The sequence below is a fragment of the Daucus carota genome, chromosome 8 (genome assembly GCF_001625215.2).
Source record: "Daucus carota subsp. sativus chromosome 8, DH1 v3.0, whole genome shotgun sequence".
NCBI lineage: Eukaryota > Viridiplantae > Streptophyta > Magnoliopsida > Apiales > Apiaceae > Daucus > Daucus carota.
The window spans coordinates 1,801,400-1,823,346 of record NC_030388.2 but is presented as its reverse complement, the minus strand read 5'-3'; the positions used below and the strand labels follow the sequence as shown (position 1 = coordinate 1,823,346).

Here is a 21,947-nt window from a genome sequence, read left to right as displayed (position 1 = left end):
ATTTTAATATCTATATTCTCATTCATAAAAAATGTTAAAAATAATATGTACAAATATATTTTTCATTTGTGTAAAAGTCCAAAACAATTATTATTTGAAATGGAAGGATACTCTCTTTGCTTTTATTTCAAGTGCGAATATCAATCATGAATTCTGCAAAGATGAATTTCATACTACAATCTGAATATTTTTTCATACATCTGAATATATTATTTTATAATATATCAAAGTCCTAACCATCATAACTAAACAACTTTTCATCATATTATCAAATTTATATCGATTAATATTTTTATCGTGGGTCATGTTCTTAGAACCATTAACCTAAGAACCATCGGTTTAAAAATTCTTAGAACTTTTTAGTATTTCTGCAGCAGAACTGCACATGCAAAAAGTAACATATTTATATATTATATTTTGAAATTAATTTTGAACACACACAAAAATCTAAAAAACATGTACTTGGATTTAGATTATGTAAATCTATCTAAAATTTAAAGTTTTGCCGCAGAACCTTAATGATTATATGTTTCTATTTTAAATACTAGTTTTCACTTCAGCGCGACTCTCGTATATCATATATAATTTAATATCCCTCTCACCTTTCAGCAACAAATTGATCAAGATAGTTTTACCAAGTAAAAGATTTATCTACTCAACAAGTCGAATCATTCTTAAAATTTTATTCACATAAGAAATCCAATTTAATCATCAAGAGTAATATTCTTCTCGCAAAGAATAACCACCACCAGATGAATTTCATTCTGTTTAGCAATCCTTTTTTGACAAATAACTTAGCAAACTAACAATAAACATTACACTTCACCAAGAACCAAACGTGTACTCTCAATCATTAACTATTCAATGATTTTTTTCATTTAAAAATGGTAGAAATATTCTTTTTATCTTTGCATATATATCAGGGTCAATACCTGTTTTAGTTGTACACAAACTCTGCAATCAACCAATAATTTTTGCTTTAAAAACCACTAATTGTAGTTAAGAGATGTCTTACTCCATTAAAAACAAGCTTTTACAAACTAATCAAAAGATGTAAAAAAACATTATCAAACAATCCTCATAAAGAAAAGACAAAACACAATATTCCCCCAAAAAACACACATAAAAACACACACAAAACAGCTTTTATCGTACTCATCTTTAACAAAGATTTGAACTTTATCTAACTACTCAACTCTCTGCAGCTGAAATTCATCTGGGTCAGTCCCAATTTTCAGAATTGAAGAGAATTCTTGAATTTCAAAATTGGGGTTTTCAAGAAAAATCCCAGAAAACACACAAAAATACCTTTTTCATACTCATTTTCAGCAAAGATTTGGACTTTATTCAACTACTCAGCTGTCTGCAGCTGAAGCTCATCTTGGTCAGCCCCAAAATTCAAAATTGAAGTGAATTCTTGATTTTGAAAGTAGGGTTTTCAAGAAAATGGCTCAGTCGTCATCTAGCAGAGGTAGAGTAGTTGGGGATTATTTGGTTGGTAGGCAAATCGGGTCGGGTTCTTTTTCAACTGTGTGGCATGCTAGGCACAAAATTCTAGGCACTGAGGTGGCAATCAAAGAGATCGCTACAGCAAGATTAAACAAGAAGTTGGAAGAGAGTCTTATGTCTGAAATTGACATTTTGAGGAATGTTAATCATCCAAATATTATAAGATTATATGACATGATTCAGGTAAATTCTATGTAGCTTGTATGTATTTGTTTCATTGTTGATTAGTAAATTGTAAAACAGTTGGAAATTTTTTAGTTATATATTATAGTTTTTTGTGGTATTTTTGACTTTTAAGGATAGGGTAATTTAGCTTATTTTTTATATGAAATTTGGTTAGAGGAATTGGTGCTCGAAAGTTGAATAAAAGGGTAAACTTGAAGCTGAATTTTTTGTTATTTCACTTTATGGAACTGAAAGCATGGTAGTTATGTAGCATAAATGATTGGAGTTGGTTATAAAGTTGTTCAGAAACTGGAGAATTACGTGAATGAGGTCGAAAGTTGTAAATTGATTATAAGTAGTAGCATAGTTTAGTGTTTCAGAAAATTCGTTCCAAGTAGATGTGTGTGCTTTTAGTTCATATATTTTGGTAGTACTTGCCTTGGTAAAGAAGTTGGTATCTGTCTATAATCGTATCATACTTTGAGAGTTAATTTAGTCATTTGGAATTTTCTTTGAACTTAAATTTTCATTTATTTTACTCTGTTTTTGCTCTTGGTTGTTGCATTTTGAGTGTTGTGTTGCTTGTAATGAGTTATTTGTTTATTGCATTCAGGAACCTGGAAAAATACATATTGTATTAGAATACTGCAAAGGGGGTGACCTTTCAATGTTTATTAACAGGCGGCAAGAAAGAATTCCTGAAGCCACTGCCAAGCACTTTATGCTGCAGCTCGGTATTAGTCAAGCTTCTCATCTTTTTTCTCCTGCAGTGTTATCGGTCCTAGGGTGCTATGTAATACTCTTGCTATTTATTTATTTTTTCTTAAATAAACACAGCTTCTGGTCTGAAAGTTCTTCGTGATAACAATGTAATTCATCGAGATCTGAAGCCACAGGTTGGTTCCTTTCTACCTTCTTACATATTAATTATTTGAATGATTATGTTTTAATACTCCCTCTGTCCCTCTCATTTCTTACATTTTTTTGCATTGCTTGGCACGCATTTTAAGGTGCATGTGAAATATAGTTTCATAACTTATTTTTAAAATATTCCTTTTGTGTAAATATTTAAACACTAAAATTTTAAACACTAAAATTTTATCCAAAAGAAAAAAAACTTTAAAATAACTTGTGAAACTACATTCTATAGGAGCCTTAAAATGCATATCAAGTCCCGTCCCCCAAGGTAAACAACCTAGTGGGACAGAGGGAGTACATAATTCTTAAATGCAGTTATGGATATGAACAGTTTGTCTACCTATTGTGTCCCACATCTTGTTTCTTTGTGCTTATACAAGAATTCGGCCATTGTTGATTTGTTCAAATAGATATCTGACACTAAGTACACTTGATTTCTAATCTAACATGTCCTGATGCTGCATTCAATATCTGATGTATCTTGTTTTCCAAACAGAATCTCCTTATATCTTCAAATGATGATAATGCAGTTCTAAAGATTGCAGACTTTGGGTTTGCAAGGTATAATTCTTTACGCAATGAGTATTTTCCTTCTTTTACCTCTATTAACATCAAAGTCATGTAGTTAAGTGCCAAGGGGCATGAATTTAACTTTTTGAAGTCTTTTATATCTGATTTGTGTGTTATTCCCGAAATCCTTCATACTAGAGGATAGGGATATGGCTAGCTGAAATCACTTGTATTTTTTTAAAATTAAAAAAAATAGATAGTGTTGCCAATATATGCTGCTTAATTGCTTTAATACTTCGTTCATTAATTTGGAGATCTTTACTGCCATATCTCCTTATCCAAAATTTTAATTTGAAGAGTTTGGAGAAGCCCGGTACAATGTTTCTTTTGATGATCACATATGAGTTTATCTTAATAGATCCTTACAGCCTAGAAACCTTGCTGAAACGCTATGTGGTTCACCACTGTATATGGCTCCAGAAATAATGCAACTGCAGAAGTATGATGCGAAGGTGACAGTTACTCTCATATATGCACACAGCCATTTATTTTTCTGTTTATTTACCTGCAATAACCTTGAACTCTATACGCAGGCAGATCTCTGGAGTGTTGGTGCCATTTTGTTTCAGCTTGTGACTGGGAGAACTCCATTTACAGGGAGCAATCAAATACAGGTTTGTTCTACTTGCAATCATAACTAGTTTCTCTTTCATTTGTTGGTCCCTAATCCTAGCTTATATTCTATGCTAATATGAATTTGCTGCTGCTTAGCGTGTGTTTAATTTGTCTGAAACTTCTTTTTTGTGTGCCTTCAGTTGCTTCAAAATATAGTGAGGGCAACTGAGTTACGATTTCCATCAGATGTAACAGATTTGAGTTCTGAATGCGTTGATTTGTGTCGAAAATTGCTACGACGTAATCCAGGTACATTCTTACAACAATTCTGGATTATGTAGTGTATGGGATGGGACTAAGCACTTAGATACTTTATATTATCCTATAGCCCAGCACCAGCTTACTTCTTGGGAACAATAAGTCTTTTCATCATATCACATGACATGAAGATAAATACTGAAGCAGTCCAGATTATGTGTTTAAATATTTAATCGATGCAACAACTACTAAGAAGCTAGATTTGTGAAAAAATAGTCAAATTACCTTAGTCTAACATACCCTACATATAGTTTAATGATTAGTGAGCATTAGAAAATACTTCTTCTGCAAGTAAATCTTGCTTTAATGCTGATAAGGTGAAAAGATATTCAACCATGACAGTTTGCTGTAGTCATAAACTCAACTGAAGACATTTATATTTTATAATTCAAGGTAAATTAGTGAAATGCATAAGAAGAAGAGATTTGAATGTCACATTGTTTTCGTAACAAGTACACACACATATATAAATACCTGTTCTTATCTTTTTGTCTACAGTGGAAAGGCTGACATTTGAAGAGTTCTTCAACCACCCATTTCTTTCTCAGAAGCAAACAGATGAAGTGACGAGGTAAATGTTGCTTTTAGCGTTAGATTTAGTAATATCTACACAATACACACAGTAAATTTCTCTATTCTTGATACAATACTAAAAAAGTTTGTGTGATATGCAGAAGTATGAGATCTATGAGAATAGATGGTTTTCCGTTCTCTGAAAGCAATCCTGACAGGAGCACAGATGAGAGTTCTCAAGAAGATTGTCTGCCTTTTACTTTAGATGATGATTCTAGTGGTCCTGATGGAAGCCCATCTCGTGTTAGAAGGTCTCCTTTAAGATCTACTTACGGATTTTCTGTGGATAAAAGGAATGATCGGAGGGAAGTGCTCAATGCTCCAAACAAGCAGGATATTTTTTCCCAGCATAATAGTGGGGGGCATAAAGGAGAAATTTCAGGTTTTCGATATAGCAATCGTAGACCCTCAGAAGGAAGTCTGAAAGAATCTCTGCAATCAGTGGCTCATGCAGCAGTAAATGTCCGGTCGAAGGGTACTCATATTTCTTCAAGTTTTCTGCATCCTACTTTCTATCTATTACATATCCATCATGTTGTAGCTAAAGTGGTCCAATTATTATCTTATTTTCCAAAACAGTTGTAGATTCACTGGAGTTAATTGATCAGGATTATGTCCTTGTTTCTGGTCCACCTGTGGATATACCATCTCCCTCAACAAGTGCTTATAGGCCAGGTCGCTTACCATCCAATGCGGGGAGCCCCCCTCTAACATCTAGGGATGTTATTAAGTCAACATCAAGTGCCCCTGTGCCAATTATGGGAGCACTGGTCAGTAAAGAAGGTCGCATTGGTAGCTTGGAAAGTCAAAGCTCTCCTCCATCTGGGACTTCATTAGGATCCTTGGATATGGGGGATGCTTCAGAGCAGCCATCAACGGATTGCTTGACAAGGATTAAGTCACTGCAGCACTGTGCATCTACGATTACTGAACTAGTGAATGAGAAGGTAATTCATTGCACCCTAACTTGGAATTTTGAAAATACTTGTTTTTCCTTTGATTATGTTGCTATGCATATTCTAGAGTAAACTCCTCTGAAATGACCAGGGGGGCACAGTCGGTATAGAATCTATCATATTTGGTTCGAAATGGAAATAGAATTATTAAGATACATTTTGGCATAGATAAAGCATTGGATTACTTAGCTCTAATCAACAACCCTTGCATCTTTGATTATTTATTGAAACATACGTCTTTGTTAGAAAGAACAAGTATGCCATGTTCCTGCAGTTGGGGTATCGCCACTATACATAATCTCCTAGATGCCAAACAGATTCAGATTTTTGCAGAAATAAAAAAGACAAGTTACCCAGTTTGTTGTGGTTCCTTATCTGAGATTTCCTACCTGCTGAAGATTGCTTAACTAATTTGAATTTGAGAAAATAAACATTAATAAACCTCTTATTTGAGAAATTACTGATGGTTAGCAGTATAGATGCTACTCAAGATCCTTTGCATTAGCAGAGTATTTAATGATAGCCCATTAGATTCTGCTTCTTGCCAGGATAATTGAATTGCTCTCATTCAGTCTACATGCCTGTGGTTTCTCACTGAATTTGATCTTTAAACAGGTTGAGGCTGGAAAGCATCTAGAAGCATTCTCACTGCAGCTTGTGATACTTGCAATATGCAAACAGGCATTACATATCTGCCATACACAAGCTGCATCAGCTATTGATGGTAGTCCAAACCAAGAAATCAAGGATCATGCTAATCCTGATATCCAAAAACAAGTTGATACTGCTAACTCTCAGCGACAGGAAGATATTTGCTCTAAAATTGAAAGGGATTTTCTCCAAGAAGTTGGAAATGCTGAGGAACTTGCCAAATTTATTGAGCCCGGTATGCTTCCCGAAGTACTTAACCAAATTATTCTGCATACTTTTATACTCGTGCATTATATATTTTGATCATTGATTGGTTCTTGTGATTCCGGGCAGTATGTTTATACTCTATAGTTTTCGCCTCGTCTATACCTATTACTGGCCAATTATAGGGGAAAAAGCAAAATGTTTTCCCCTGCTCTTCTGAAGATTGATACACCTTAGTTTTCAGTAGAATTCTGTTTTATTGCTCTATGTATCAACGTACAGATTTGTCATTTACACTGTTACTCTCATGGTTAATTTTTTTAAAGTAGAGATATTGATATAAGAAGTTTATGCTTTAGGAAATACGGAAATGCCAGATGCAATGGAGGCAATATTTCAGTCTGCACTTGCATTGGGAAGAAATGGGGCTGTAAGTATATTCACTTTTCAAGTTTCAGAATCATTATTTGTAATTACTAACTAAAAATGAAGCTGTGAATTAATTGACAAAGGCATTTGGAGCATATGCATATAAAATGTTTGTAATTAAAGAACTTTAAGTTGCAAGTGTTTGATATTAAAAGTATAAAACTCCTGTTGCCGTCTTTTATCATCCTTGTAAATCAGTAATTTTTTATAATAATAATAATTATTATAATTACTGAAAATAAATTAAATTATAGAGGTAAGAGGGAAGTTTTGTGAAATATCGAGTAAGTGCAAAATTGTTATGATGAGATTTGAGAAGAAATTGAGTCTAGGAGGGAATGAGGCATTCCTTCTCAAACTGGGGTTGTGATCTATAGTATATGGTGTAAGGAATGGAATGAATGAAGGAATGAAATTTATACTCCCTCCGTCCCTCTCATTTTTTTTTACAGTTTTTTTTTTTGCATTGCTTGGCATGCATTTTAAGGTGCATATAAAACATAGTTTTATAATTTTAAGATCTTCTTTTTCTGATATTTAAACATTAAATTTTTATACAGCAAGAAAAAAAGTTTTAAAATAATTTGTGAAACTACACTTTATTGGAGCCTTAAAATGTGTGTCAAGCTCCCGTCCCTCAAAGTAAACCCCCTAAGGGGGCAGAGGGAGTAAACAATTATCCATAACATAGTTCAAATTTCATTCCATTCCTTGCAAATTTATTTACTCCAACCAAACACAACATTAGGATATCATTTTAAAGATATGAAACAGTTAAATATTTTACAGTGCTGGAGATACACAAGTAATATTAGGGTGATAGAGATAAAATTGAGTACACAGTAGTGTGCTAGTGCCATTTTAGCTAGAAGGTAAGGGCGGAAGAAATAATTTGAAAAATGCCTTGGTTTTAGTTGTTGTTCCACCTAATATCCTATTTATAATCCATCTCTGAAGCAATTTTCGTTGACCACTTCAGCATTATATATTCGCGTATAACTTGCAGGTTGATGAGTACATGGGTCACATGGAAAATGCAGCAAATTTATATTCAAAAGCAGTCCAATTATTGGTCTTCCTCCTTGTGGAAGGACCATCACTCATTATAAACCCTCCGTTCTCTCTTACAAACTCGGACCGTTATAGGTTGCGCACATATGTGGATGTCCTTAATAATCGGCAAAGCCATTCCAAGTCCCAACGGATGGCTTTACTTAAATGTGAGGATCAAAATTGCCCTCCTTGATAGAACGAGCATTGTTAGTGTTTTTTCTTACTGATAATAGCTCATGTTGTACCATGTAAAATTCTTTGTATGTACAGAAATTCTTTGGGGACTGTTGGCCAATTGGGCCTTTGTTGTCTGTTACTTATCTGTTGTTGAGGGACATTCAGCCTGTGTTGTATGTCACTCTTCTGTGATTTATGGACTGATAGAAAATCAAAATGTCAGTTGTATCACATTTGTAGTTGGTCTGTACCATTCTTATATTTTTCAACGAGTATATTGTGATTTCTCAATTTGTGGGATATCGGTTTCATCTCCGTTGTCATGGTTCTGCACAGAGAGTTCCGAAACTGCCCCTGTCTATTTTTTTGCTATGTGTTTCTAGTTTAACAGAACAGATGCATCTCAATTTTCAGTAGCTATAGCATCTGAGTGATCCGCCATCTCTGGCTTCTACACAATTGTAATGAAGGAGATGATCGTCTACCATGCAGACTAGTCGAGTTTGATCAATGAATGATGTCTCGAGAAACTCTGCTTTCTGCGTCTGCACAGCGCTATGCTTGATGTCTCAAAAATAGGGCTGTAAACGAACCGAGTCGAGTCGAGTTCGAGTTTTTGCTAAACGAGTCGTGCTTGATCGATAAGGTAAACGATCATTTTTTGTTGTTCGAACTCGAGTTCGTTAAGAACCGAGTCGAGCTCGAGCTGGTCGCGAACAATTCGAGTTCGAGTCGAGTCGTTCGCGAATATTTGATCTTTTTAAAAAAAATAATTAATATTAAAAAAGTTTTCAAAATATTTTTTGAAGATTCAATCACACAAATGTTGGGATATTCTTATTTTAATGATTTTACAAATATATCACAAAACAAAAAATATATTTGATGTGAAATTTTAATAATCAACTAGTGAAATAACGATTACTTTAAATATGTTTGGTCCTGAATTGAGTTGATTACAAGTCGAGCTCGAGTCGAACACTACTAAAACTCGACTCGAGTTTCTTAACGATCAAATTTTTTTGCTCTAACTGGAGCTCGATAACAAACTGAACCGAGTCGAGTCGAGTCAAGTTTTAAACGAGTCGAGTTGAGCTTATTCGCGAACAGCTCGACTCGTTTACAGCTCTACTAAAAAATTCTGCTTTCAGCCTCTGAACAAAGCTCAATTACCTTCATTTCAGCATTTTCATGTTAGAATTTTATCAAGTTCTGTTTTTTCTTAGCATCTCTTTCATCTTGAATGCTAAAGGATAACTACCCGTTAAACTCATACTCCATCCGTCTCATTTTAATTGACACTTATTCCTTTTTGGGACGTCCCAAAAAGAATGAACCTATTCCACTTACTATTTTTGAACACTACTTTTCACTATTACACTCACTACTTCTTCCACTATCTCTATTTTATAATAATATAAACACTATTACACCCACTACTTTCCTCCACTATCTCAAATCTATTATTAAAATTTTGATGGGTCCCATCAGTTTACCAACTTTTCAACTAATTTAATTTCTTTTACTACTTTTTTCTTAATCTCCGTGAAAGTCAAAGCAGTTCAATCTTTTTGGGACGGAGGGAGTAGCTGTTAAGACTGTTATCCTGCGGCTAATCTATAAAAATTTGCTAATATCATTAATCATGTTCTTTACAGTATTGTTGAAAAGCTCCTGGACACTAATTGATGTTAAAGATAATAATATTGATTCCTGGAAAAAGCTTTTGTTCTCAACTCTGCCTTGTACTTATGCATTAGTTGTATTCATTTCTAGTGCCAGGTCTTCAATTGCTCCAGTTTCCTGGTAGACGAAAATAAGCAGAAACCACTGTAATTAAACTGACAGAAAAAACTGACAAAAAATGTAATTGTTACAATAAGAAGAAAATAGAATTGACAGAATAGAAATGTTATTGTTACAATTGCTCCAGTGCCTTGGTGTTTTTCTTACTGTTTCGTCTTTTAATACTTTAAGGGAGTGTTTACAATGCCAAAGTTTTACTCCTTTTCCCTGGATCTTTAGGTGATTGCCGACGTATAATTTCTCTACCCATGCCCTGAATGGTCTGATGCATTTTAAGATTCTCAAATTTAATAGTCATCAACAAAAATCTATCTATAAGATTTTCAATTCCAATTGATGTGTAATAATCACATTCATCTAGTATCCCAACCACAAAATACTTGGCCTCTCCACCAAAGAAACACGCAATCTCCAGAAATAGATCTCTATCATCACATTCATCTAGTATCCCGATTCCCGACCACAAAATACTCGGCCTCTCCACTAAAGAAACACGCAATTTACAGAAATAGATCTCTATCATGGTCATCTTGCAAAGAGTTGTTCGTAACTTATTCGCAAAATCTTCTGGATTCACAGTGAGGAATGATTTCCAATTTTTCTAATGCACTCCTCCACGCAGAGAAGCATTATCAAGTGACCTATAATAACAATAACATAGTAAAGATTCTGACAATAATAACCTTGGCTTTGCATAGAATACCTTGATCGTAAATTATTCCATAAAACTAGTGTAAGCATAGAAGTAGAGGTAGTGTGGTTCGATTAAGACTATACCACTACCACAATCATAATCCTATTAATTTTTCATATTCAAAACCGAAACTGAACTAACCCAATAATTCAACTTCAGAAGTCAGAACTCTTAATTTGGTTAGAAAATTTTCAGTTCCGGTTAAGAAACAATACTATTTTCAAATGATAAACTCGAGGCTTGGGACTCAAAGTATGCTTTAACAAAATAAATGAATCTTGACCTTTACTTGTAATTCCTGTATTTGGTTTTTATTTGGTTTTTTGAACTTGGTAAATAAAAAAGTCCAAGCAAATTCTTCCCATTATAGCTAATTACCTAAATGAACAGAACCAACGCCTACAAAGAAATGCATTTCCCAAGGTAAATATTACATTATATAAATTGAGGGTTACTTACCTCTGGGAGACTGGAACAGATATTCAAATAATTACCTGAGATATAGCAGGATATACAATGAACATAAAAAGACAGATTTGCTGGTTTGCTGACTCATATAAGAATCTTGCTTAATGGATCTTAGTAGCATAGTCATTGCGATGATACTATCATATGCATTATGATGTAATTTTACAAAGGTAGAACCGTAGAAGTGAGTCGAACTGCGAAAAGCCACCACAATATCAAGTCTCAATCAAATACACCTTTATATTGTCGCTTGTCGGAAGAGCACAAATTTAATAATTCATATATAAGCACTTGTATAAAGAAACCGAATCAAACAAGTTTTTAGGTGTGTTGGGCTTCAGATTTCAAAACTAGTTCAGTTTTATATGGTTTGACTAGTCACAGTTTACGAGTTCAGTTTCATTTAGTTCCATTTTCATTTTCTCTCAGCTCATAGAAGATATTAGTGGACTAAACATTAAATAACTGCACAAGGCAATTAGCAAAGAGCAGAAACAAATAAAAAGTAGTCAGATTTAAGAGGAATAAAATGAATTACCCATTGGCCACGTTTTGCAAAAGCATGCCTCCCAGATTCGAAAGCTGAGCAAGAGCAGTCCTCCATCACTTTATTTTGTCCATCAAAGTCTTCTTTTTTGTCTCATCCACCTCACTCTTGAATTTCTCATCATGGTGATCTATTGCTTCAGATATACAACCAGATTTTTCGCGAACATCGGATGGATCAACATGGTAAAATATAGGCAATAGAAGACCTTTATATTTTATCCTGATCTTGATCTTGCATTATTTACACATTTTAACTACAAAAAGTATCATGTCTCCTTATTCCCATATTATATCTAAGTTACCAAAAGTCTCAAGACCAATCCTTACAAAGTACTTCTGTTATTAACTTTATTTTAACTTCTAAAAAGTACAAGAAATACTTTCCTACAAACTACATTTGTTATTAACTTTATTAGAACTTATAAAATGACTTAAATATTCTAAATCAAATATAAATAGGTATTTTAAAACGAATAAAATTCCCAATGTGAAATTCATAACTTTACTGTGCAGTTTACACCACCAAAATTACCATCAATCCAATTTAACTCGTGAAAAAATTATATCAGATCAAATCTCACTTACAAAGCAGTGAAGGAATAATATCAAAACGCACTTACCAACATTAAAATTCAATCTTTGAATATGACTTCCTCCGATAAATCCAACAATGGCTTCAAACAATCTGGTGAGAATTTGCGGGCAAACAGATACGAATGAGAAGAATTTGACTCCCTCAAAGTATAGATCAGTTGTGCCGACACTTCACTCGGGTAATAAGTATGCGGGTGACCATTAACACTACCCGTCCAGTTGACCCTCGTCAATGTATAAGACGAACAGCCCTTGGGATCCAACATCGACAGCAGTGTAGGAAAATAATGCTCTTCAGGATAACAAGAATGTACATTTATACACGGAATCTTAAATTTCTTCCACAACCTCTGATCCCTAAGCACCATCAACGAGTGCCTCCTAGTCAGTATAAAAAATTGAGACCCCACTCGAAACTTTTCAAAGGGTACTTCCGGAACCATCACACGTTTACCTCTAGCGTTATACCTATCCCATAATATGGACTCATTCGACTTAATTTCAATAAAACTAATCTTATCTAAAACAATGGATCCCGAATCAGTACCAAACAACGCATTATACACATACTTAAAAGAATGTAAAGGTATGCATTGTTGCGAAATGAGAGCAAAGTAAAAGTTACTGGAATCATCAAGAATCGCAGTGGCAAGCAGTCGACGAGCAGCCGAAATAAGGGTGGCAGTTCCCCGATAAGTCCTATGCAAATTCCCAATAACACGGCCCTCAAAAACACCACTCGGCGGCGCAATTTGCACAGTTGGGTCAGCGTGAATGTATATATTATACAAATCAGAGTGGTTGTTGAAGAAGAGTTGCCACAAGGGTGAGAAATAGAGGTCAGTGTTTGTCAAGAATAAAAAAGCAATCTTGGGGTTCTGATTGGTGGTGCCGAGGCGGGACTTCGCGGCGGCGCGTCGGGTGGCGCGTGTGAACAGAGACAGGTCATCGAGTTCATCGGCGAGTGGGATTGGTGGGGATTTGCGGTGGGTGATTGGGAGGAAAGAAGGGGCAAAAAGGAGAATGATTATCAAGGAGATTAAAAGGGCTATAGTTGGGATTAATGGAGTTGAAGTTGAAAACATTGTGAATGTTTTTTATGACAACATAGGATTTTTTGACAACATAAGAGTTTATGACAACATAATTGAGGGATCTAAGATCTGGGTTTTCAACAAGACAAGGGTATGATAAGGAAGTGAGATTGATGCTAGTGTGTGTGTGTGTGTGAAAATTGGTACTAATATAAAAATGGTTGTGTTTGTATTGTGTTTGTGTAAGTGAGATTTGGTGAGAGTTGAGTGTGAAAATTACAAGACGAAGGAGTATTGTAATGGTGGTAAAAGTTTAGTCAATCTGTTTGTTACGTCCGTGGTTATTGAGCTTATGTTTTGGTCATTTTTTGGTGATCTGGATTTGGTTTTGTTGGGGACTTGTGAGGTTTTTCTAGGATGGATGTTTGTGCTGGCCTTTGAAAGCAAATTAATCGCTTCCTCCCCTCTGTCTCGATTATTTTAATTTTTTTATTATTGGATGGTGTTTCAAATTTTTATAAAATATAGTTAAAAATATATTTTACAAATATTTGTTTGGAATAATATTTTAAATGTTTAATTTTTATTCAGAAAATAAATCAAAAATAATTTATGAAATTATACTTTATAATTTAATAAAATATAAAGATTGCATTCGATAAAAATTAATTGCAAATACACCTTACACGAAAACATAATAACTAAAATTTCGAAAACATAATAAAAACTTAAACTTTGACTTAATCAAATAAATTATTTCTTGATCATCCAAGATAATCATAAAATTGGTTGTAATTATGATCATTCTAAGATCCCTCACTTAAGAAAACTGTTGAAAATGGATTTTACGGTTCTATCCCTCACTTAAGTAACGTTAAATGTGGAAATTTAACGGACTTGGACGGAAATGATGTCGAATGCAGTGCGATAAATAGTAAGAGGGTGCAAATTGTAATTTATAAAAGTATGTTGACTGAAATATTTTTGGGCCCAAGTTTAGGTACGCATATTGCAATTAACTCTAAGATTTAGTGCCACAATGCTTTTGACCACTTTTGAAACATGATAACATTTAGTCTCCCAATGTTTTTTTGTTGTAGATAAGATTTTTTTATCCTACAAATTTAATAAAGAGTAATCTATCCAATGGACTACAAAGAATGGGAGAGATTTACCTTATCTTTTACTATTTTTATATTTTATACCTTATCAATTGTCCTATAGATATTAACTACAATTTGTATATTTTGAACACACTTCTACTTCCTATTCAGTATATGAAAATGAATTCTTCAAGTTCTTCATCAAGTTTTGATGATGAACGACTTCTCACTAATGCAATGGTGCATATCATTACCAACAACAATTATATAATAAGGCATTACGAAGATAATGAAAAAGCAAGACAATATCAAGGCTCTGTTTCTAGGCACAAGGTGCTCAATCGGCCACAACAACTTGCTCACACTAATCTTTTTAATGACTATTTTGCAGAAAATCTTCGTTTTATTGATGAAATGTTTTCATATTTGAACCACTGTCAATCATTCGTTCGGCTTTTTCGTAACACGCACCGTATTGTTGAGCCCCTTCATTTGATCGTTGCCACCTTTTCTTCATAGCTATAGCTCCTCTTTTTATAAGCTCGGGATTACTTTCTTCACAATACTCGCGAATTCGATCCCAAAATGCTTCACTTTTTTATCATTACTAGTTACGGGTTCAGTTGATACGTTCAACCATGCGCTAATTAAAAGTTTATCTTCATTCCACGTCCACTGAGATATGCTTTCTCACGCATTTTTGACTACGTTGATATCATCATTAAGATCGATAATATTAGAAGGATCGAAAGCGGAATCTCGTGATTGTGGGGAATCATTACTAATAGTAGTTTGTTGGGTTCCAAATTGTGGGGGTATATTTTGAAAATTTTGGATAAACGGAAATTGTGAATTTGGTGAATGCGAAAAATACGGATTTGAAAATGGAAATTAAAGATTCGGGGTTTGCGGATTGTAAGTTGGATTTTGCAGGTTTGAAAATTGAAAATTTTCCATATTTGAATTTTGGACATATGAAAAATAAGTATTTGGAAACGGATATGGATATTGAGTATTCAGAAATTGGGAATTTTATGGGTTTGAAGCAGAATAATTATTTGGATTCGTTTTGGATCACAAAAATAAAAACTTAAATATTTAGGAGAGAGAGAGTGAAATTTTTAATCAACAAACTTTTTATTTATAGTGAAAATTATGGACCGCTACAATTTTAAAACTTTTTTGAACGTTTTTATGTTAACGTTAATATAGACGTTATATTTAGGCAGGGTGAAGTTTGGCTGTCAAAAGAAATGTAACTAGAAGACTTGAATTCAATGCACAGAGTGAATGCACATGTTTGGAAACAAAAAAAAACAGAAAAGAATAAAGCTGCTGCAAATTAGGGTTGCTCATGGGTTGTCCAACCCAGCGAAACCGAACCAACCCAACCCTTAATTTGCCCGATCAAACCGACCCATTCTAGACCGTGGGTTAATTGAGTTGTTTTTTAGTTGGACCGTTTATTATGGGTTGGGTCAAAGTTTAGATAAATTTAACCTTAACCCAACCCAACCCGATTTTACTGTACAAACCCAGTCCATTTTAGATTTATCACACTTCATACTCTAGTTGTCCAGCACGTTTGTACTGGATTCCTTTGTAGTCCAGCTATTTATTTGTGTTATTTGCTCCAAGACCAGAGACTAGAGTATAATAATGTAGATAATGAACCCTTAAATAAATTGTAAACACGCAATTTTTGATTCGTTCTTAGGATGTATAAGCGAAGTCCCCTTTTCCTATTTCCTTTTGATAGTTTTATTTCAGAGAACAATTAAATAGCAGCACATATTCATTAAATCAGATTACCCTATTGCTGACTAGATTAACCCGATTAACCCAAACCAAACCGGCCCAACCCATCAAACAGTTAATAAGGTTAGGTTTCATAATTTTTTGAGTTTAATTGGTTGATATTTTTATAACCCGTATTGGGTCGTTAAAATGATCAAACCGGCCAAATCCAGCCCATGTGCAGCCCTACTGCAACTTTTTGCTCTAGTGCTGTATACAAAACTAGGATCCAAATATCGATTGCCAACACAGCACTCGGGCCTGCGGAGACGGTCTTAAGACCATCCATAACACGGTCCAGCTTCATGCATGGGGACACACGAAGTGGATTTTCTCCTTTGAATCAGACTAATGCAGCGTTGGAAGGACCCATATGAAATGGGACGTCCCACAGTGGTGGGCTCTTCACATTTGTGTTTTTCATTTGAAAATTTTGTATCCTCAACAATTTTTTGTGTCAAAAAGTGTGGTATGCAGCTGATTTTGTTTACGTGACCGTTGTGAGGTAACGTTAATATTTTTAACGTAAATTAATTAACGATATTATTCATAATCTTTACTTCTTCAAGCTTTCGTATCTGGAACTAGATAATTTTATTCAAGACCCTGAGGCTGAACTTGCAAGGTTTGTAAGGAAGAAAAAATATTTATGCGGAGAAGAATCTTATAGGGAGGAAAAAGTTGATCCTAGATTGCTAGGCAATTACATTTACAGCAAGGATCAGATTTAGAACATTGATTGAGATTGGTCTTTCTTGTGGGGAGGAAGATTGAAAATAGAGACCAACCGGGACTACAATAGTTTAAGCTCAACTAGAGTGTGAAGATGACTGCTAAAAATTACAAAACATGAGATGTGTTATATTATCTGATGGCGAAGGTTTTCCTCAACACAAAGTCGTAGCTACTGTGCTTTAGAATTCCGTCACCAACACCCGAAGATACTTCTTTCTTTGGTGTTTTTGTATTTTTCTCCAGAGCCAGAGGTCCTCCTCCTCTAAACAGATCCTCCCCCCTTATATACTTATCAACTCCTCTCTGTATACAAGAATCAATTTGGGATGAGTCACCCTGAATTCCTGGAGCAACTGCAACATTATGCTTTACTTGGTCACACAGGTGGCAATTTCGGGTAACGGGTCGTGTTCGTGTCAGCAATCGGGTCGATTTCGGGTCAAGCTAAAATCACTTAAAATTGAATAAAACTGAAAATTGAAGTTATTAGAAATAAAATTCTAATTTCAGGTCAATCGGGTGATTTTCGGGTCACTTTCGGGTTTCTGTCTCAGTAAATCGGGTTTCGGCTTAGGTCGGGTTTGTGTCGGGTTTCGGGTCGTGTCTGATATTGCCACCCCTTGGACACCTGGATAATGTGACTCATGATTATGACTAGGTGCTGATTGTTGAGTTTGATCAAGTGGGTTTTATGTCAACATGTGTCATCCTAGGAATGAATGAAAGAAAATGACTAATACAATAATATTCTAATGATAGTTATATGCAAGTTGCATGTTAGCTTGCAGGTTAGCCAGCTCTAAATATTTGATGCTCTGCAGAGCCTAACTATAGTATTCATGCACAACAGGGATGTAAGACTTGTAAGGGTTGTAAGACTTGTAGGGGTTGTAGGCTGTAGAGAACACCTTGGGGTCGTAGCCTTAGACGTGTAGTTTCAGGGACTTTCATTTGCCCCCACAATTAATTGTAATCTTTAGGTCATAACAAAATATGGAATTTCATTGTAATGATATCCTCGCAACCTTGTAGTTTATAGTATTTACCAGGCTGTTAGCAGCAACAATTTAAGCCTCAGCCTACAGCACAACAATACAACATGCACTCAAAGAAAATATTAGTTAGGTGCTTCAAAATAAGAGTATTTTGTCATTAAAAGATGTGCCAGATGTGTTTAAACTAATGCCAAGTCTCAGAAATCCGAGGCTAGGTTTTTGTCTTTGGAAAACAATACCTCGTACGATCGGCCAAGATCTTTGCTAGTGATGCAATATATAGTACCAATTCTTGTGTGCTACAGCTTGTATTAGAAGTAATATGTTTATACCTACTTTGTTATATGTAGTGACGAGTCTAGAGCAAGATTCGTTTCAACAAAAATAAGATGTGATGGCTTGATGATCCTTGACCTTGAGTGGGAGTTTAGGCATACTAGTGTTTCATCGAGAGTTAAAACATCTATTCCTTTTAATCTTGTAACCAAGCTAAGATCTTCAAGTACTAGTGTAGCGAGAGTTGAAGAGATTGATGCACAAGCTTTAGGTGACACACAAATATACTTGTTAGTGAACTGATTTCAAACTATGTGATAGATCTCTACATATTAATTCTAAATGTTAGACGGCATTGTATGAGACTTTCATATGAGTTAGTTTTGTAAAGATCACAACTAAGCCGTAGTTAGAGCTGAACAAAAAGACCGGTCCTAAAAAGCCTATCTGGATAAGCCCGATAAAAAGCCCGGATAAAGCCTGGATATGAAAAGCCCGGACCGGTCCAAGTCTGGCCTGCAAGTCCTTACAAGGCCTTGATTTTATGATAAAAATCCGGCCCGGCCCGGCCCGATTATAGCCTAGATAAAAGCCTGGCAGATAAAAGCCCGTTTAGCGACAAAAGCCTGGTAAAAGTCCGGATATTTATGGAAAAGCCTGTTTATGTTCTTCTGCAGTGGGATGTTTCTGGATGGATATATGTACTGGATATGTGTATTTGCATTATTTGCCTATTCAATCGTCTTAAATATCCTATTTATCCTGGCACTGACATACCTAAACATACCTAAACCGTAAGATTCCACTTTTGACTAGCAAGTTTTCCTCCAACTTAAAAGCCTGGCAAGCAATTTTCAGAAATATGCATATAGATATTTTAGGAAACAAAAGCCCGGGTAAAATCCCGGTTAGACTGGACTGGTCCACCAGACTAATGGTAGTCCTTCATTTTTCAGAAATTATCAGGCCAGGCCTGGCCCGGCGCGGTAACAAAAAAAGCCTAGTCCAGGCTTATTTAAAAAAGCCCAGGATTTTTAAGGACCGGTCCTGGGCCCAGCAGGCCGGTCCTTTTGTTCAGCTCTAGCCGTAGTTGTAGATAAAAAAACACACACACACACACTAAAAATACAATTGGTAATAAATCAATAAGACTAATTTAGTTGGACAAAGATTACATGGGCTCATAATATTTTTTCTGAAAATGGACAAAAGTATCAATAAATTCACGGCGGTAACTCATGAATTTAAATTATCGATGATTTGAATAAAAGGGTATAAATTTCTTGTTCTGAGAGCATTTCAGCAGTTCATTGTGCTTATCAAGTTGTCAATGTCGGCAATAGTAATCTAGCTTGAACCTATCGTAGAAATTTGTAAGCACATGAAGAGAGTATAATGCAGGTGCCTCTGGACAAGAATGCCATCATCATTTCTTTTGTCATAAGAATGCCATGTCATTTGAAAGCATTATTTTCTTAGAAAGATTGTGACATTTGAAATGGGCGAAATTAGCATACTTCCCGACCCAGGCTGAGTTTATACAGTAGCCTAGATATTATATATATATATATATATATATATATATATATATATATTGGTTTTAAAATAGATAAATTCGTGATACTTGAGATCGATCCATGTCGTAGCCTAGATATTGCTACATTTATTGGCTTTCTAATGGAAAGATTTTGATATTTGAAATCGATCCATGCCGTAGCCTAGATATTGCTACAAATATTGGCTTTTTAATGGAAAGATTTGATATTTGAAATCGATCCATGCCGTAGCCTAGATATTACTACATATATTGGCGTTTTAATGGAAAGATTTTGATATTTGAAATCGATCATGCCGTAGCCTAAATATTGCTACGTATATTGGCTAGAAAGATTTGCTGCCGCAGCCTAGATATTGCCACATTTATTGGCTTTTTAGTGAAAAAATTGTCGAGACTGGAAACTCGACCATGTCTCAGCAAAAGTACAACTTGATATGTAGGCATAGTTCTGAGGTTGTGAGATGAGAGTATTCACGAAGACGTGTCATTTTATAAAAACTTTATCAAAGAAATCTTTTGACAAACAAAAAACATACAGCAGATTTAATGTACACAAGCATAAAGTATAATTAGGTAAGGGTAGTACCTGGTAATCATGTTGCGAAAAGGTTGATATGAGCAAGAAAAAATCAACGTCTTGAAGGTTATGAGAGGATTCAGTAAAGCTCTTCACTTTGTCATGTTAACCGTGCTTGTCTATGCTACTTTGAATATGTTCCTGCATTTTTTCTTCTTCTTTGTTCGTTCACAAGTGATCATTAGGTCATTGTAAAATAGTGGTAAGTATTGCCGGGTAAGTAACTCGAATCCCCGGCGGCGGCGCCAAATGATGGCGAAGGTTTTCCTCAACACAAGTCGTAGCTACTGTGCTTTAGAATTCCGTCACCAACACCCGAAGATACTTCTTTCTTTGGTGTTTTTATATTTTTCTCTAGAGCCAGAGGTCCTCCCCCTCTAAAAAGATCCTCCCCCTTATATACTTATCAACTCCTCTCTGTATACAAGAATCAGTTTGGGATGAGTCACCCTGAATTCCTGAAGCAACTGCCACGTTATGCTCTACTTGGACACCTGGATAATGTGACTCATGATTATGACTAGGTGCTGACTGTTGAGTTTGATCAAGTGGGTTTTATGTCGACAGGTGTCATCTTAGGAATGAATGAAAGCATGGGCGGACCTACAGCCTTGGTACTAGGTGCCAAGAAACCCACTTGGTTGCTCCTAAATGTATTATATATAGTAAAGATTTTAACGAAAACCATTGAATTATTCACATGAACCCACTACTAGCCTATTAGGTAAAGCCTGATAAACTAAAATAGAGTCTGTATAAAACAATCTTACAGCGGGCACAAAGTCCACAACACAGAAATAAGAGTGAAAAAGAAAACGTTAACCGCCTTCCTGCCTCTCAGTGTTCTAAATCTCCTCCTTGCCTTCGTTAACATTTATATAAGGCACCCACTCGCAAAAATTTCTGTGTCCGCCACTGAATGAAAGAAAATGACTAATACAATAATATTCTAATGATAGTTATATGCAAGTTGCATGTTAGCTTGCAGGTTAGCCAACTCTAAATATTCGATGCTCTGCAAAGCCTAACTATAGTATTCATGCACAGCAGGGATGTAAGACTTGTAAGAGTCGTAAGACTAATAAAGATTGTAGAATGTAGAGAACACCTTGGGACCATAGCCTTAGACGTGTAATTTCAGAGACTATCATTATCGAAAAGTAAACTAGGCTCAAGTAAAACGATTGATACCCGAAAATTTTACAGCCCCACTCAGCTCAAGACTCAACAATAAGAAACTTCAACCTTGTTGACTGCTAAGATGAAGTCTTTAAGACACTATTTTCATAAATTTTGGTATACATGCACTTCTTCGATTAGTATAGGGGCCAATGTGTTCTCGGTTCTAAAAGGAGTCAGCATCGGTCTTTTTTGTTCACGAATCAGGGATCGAAGCAGAGTTGACTCTAGGGTCAAATACTAAGGAATGATACATTTCACATTTGGAAAAAATACATTCTGTCACGTCTTCTAGTTTATTTACGGTTATTCTAATATATAAAAATATAATTTTATGATTGAATTTTAATTTTTTTCCCCTAAATATAATTTAAACACTAAATCTTATTCAGGAAATAAAATAAAATAATTCATAAAACTACAAAGAGTCTTAAAAATATCTACTGAAACCCTCCATCTTAAAAACATTTAGGGGAGTATAAAGGAGTATATAATTTCTTTTAA

General features: G+C 35.0%; 2 protein-coding genes across 5 annotated transcripts; one reads left to right on the top strand and one right to left on the bottom strand.

The window, feature by feature from the left end:
* The first annotated feature begins 1,032 nt into the window (after positions 1-1,032).
* Positions 1,033-8,369, top strand: LOC108199901 (serine/threonine-protein kinase ATG1c). Of its 2 annotated transcripts, XM_017367924.2 has the most exons (13): positions 1,033-1,692; positions 2,288-2,408; positions 2,512-2,570; positions 3,089-3,153; positions 3,521-3,614; positions 3,696-3,776; positions 3,918-4,026; positions 4,534-4,606; positions 4,710-5,083; positions 5,188-5,555; positions 6,180-6,450; positions 6,779-6,849; positions 7,855-8,369. In XM_017367924.2, the coding sequence occupies exons 1-13, from the start codon at positions 1,447-1,449 to the stop codon at positions 8,092-8,094; spliced, it is 2,172 nt and encodes a 723-aa protein (XP_017223413.1). In that variant the 5' UTR covers positions 1,033-1,446; the 3' UTR covers positions 8,095-8,369. The 2 variants fall into 2 exon arrangements, with proteins under 2 accessions (XP_017223413.1, XP_063939192.1); XM_064083122.1 differs by lacking the exons at positions 1,033-1,692; positions 2,288-2,408 and having other exon boundaries at positions 3,460-3,614.
* A 1,301-nt stretch (positions 8,370-9,670) lies between these two features.
* LOC108199817 (glycosyltransferase BC10) lies at positions 9,671-13,622 on the bottom strand. 3 transcript variants are annotated; one of them, XR_010286414.1, is made up of 3 exons: positions 12,216-13,622; positions 11,585-11,729; positions 9,896-10,525 (listed from the first exon to the last, which is right to left on the bottom strand). XR_010286414.1 is itself a non-coding variant. In XM_064083123.1 (2 exons), the coding sequence occupies exon 1, from the start codon at positions 13,272-13,274 to the stop codon at positions 12,228-12,230; it is 1,047 nt and encodes a 348-aa protein (XP_063939193.1). In that variant the 5' UTR covers positions 13,275-13,622; the 3' UTR covers positions 9,671-9,881; positions 12,216-12,227. The 3 variants fall into 3 exon arrangements, 1 of the variants encoding a protein (XP_063939193.1); XM_064083123.1 differs by lacking the exons at positions 9,896-10,525; positions 11,585-11,729 and adding an exon at positions 9,671-9,881; XR_010286413.1 differs by having other exon boundaries at positions 11,585-13,621.
* Positions 13,623-21,947: the final 8,325 nt, after the last annotated feature.

What these genes read in the sequence shown, in the direction of transcription:
- LOC108199901 (XM_017367924.2), top strand. Translation starts at nt 1,447, where the DNA reads ATGGCTCAGTCGTCATCTAGCAGAGGTAGAGTAGTTGGGGATTATTTG. An exon ending in GATTATATGACATGATTCAG is followed by an intron (nt 1,693 to 2,287) that starts GTAAATTCTATG and finishes TATTGCATTCAG; the next exon opens with GAACCTGGAAAAATACATAT. An exon ending in TGCCAAATTTATTGAGCCCG is followed by an intron (nt 6,451 to 6,778) that starts GTATGCTTCCCG and finishes TTTATGCTTTAG; the next exon opens with GAAATACGGAAATGCCAGAT.
- LOC108199817 (XM_064083123.1), bottom strand. Translation starts at nt 13,274, where the DNA reads ATGTTTTCAACTTCAACTCCATTAATCCCAACTATAGCCCTTTTAATC.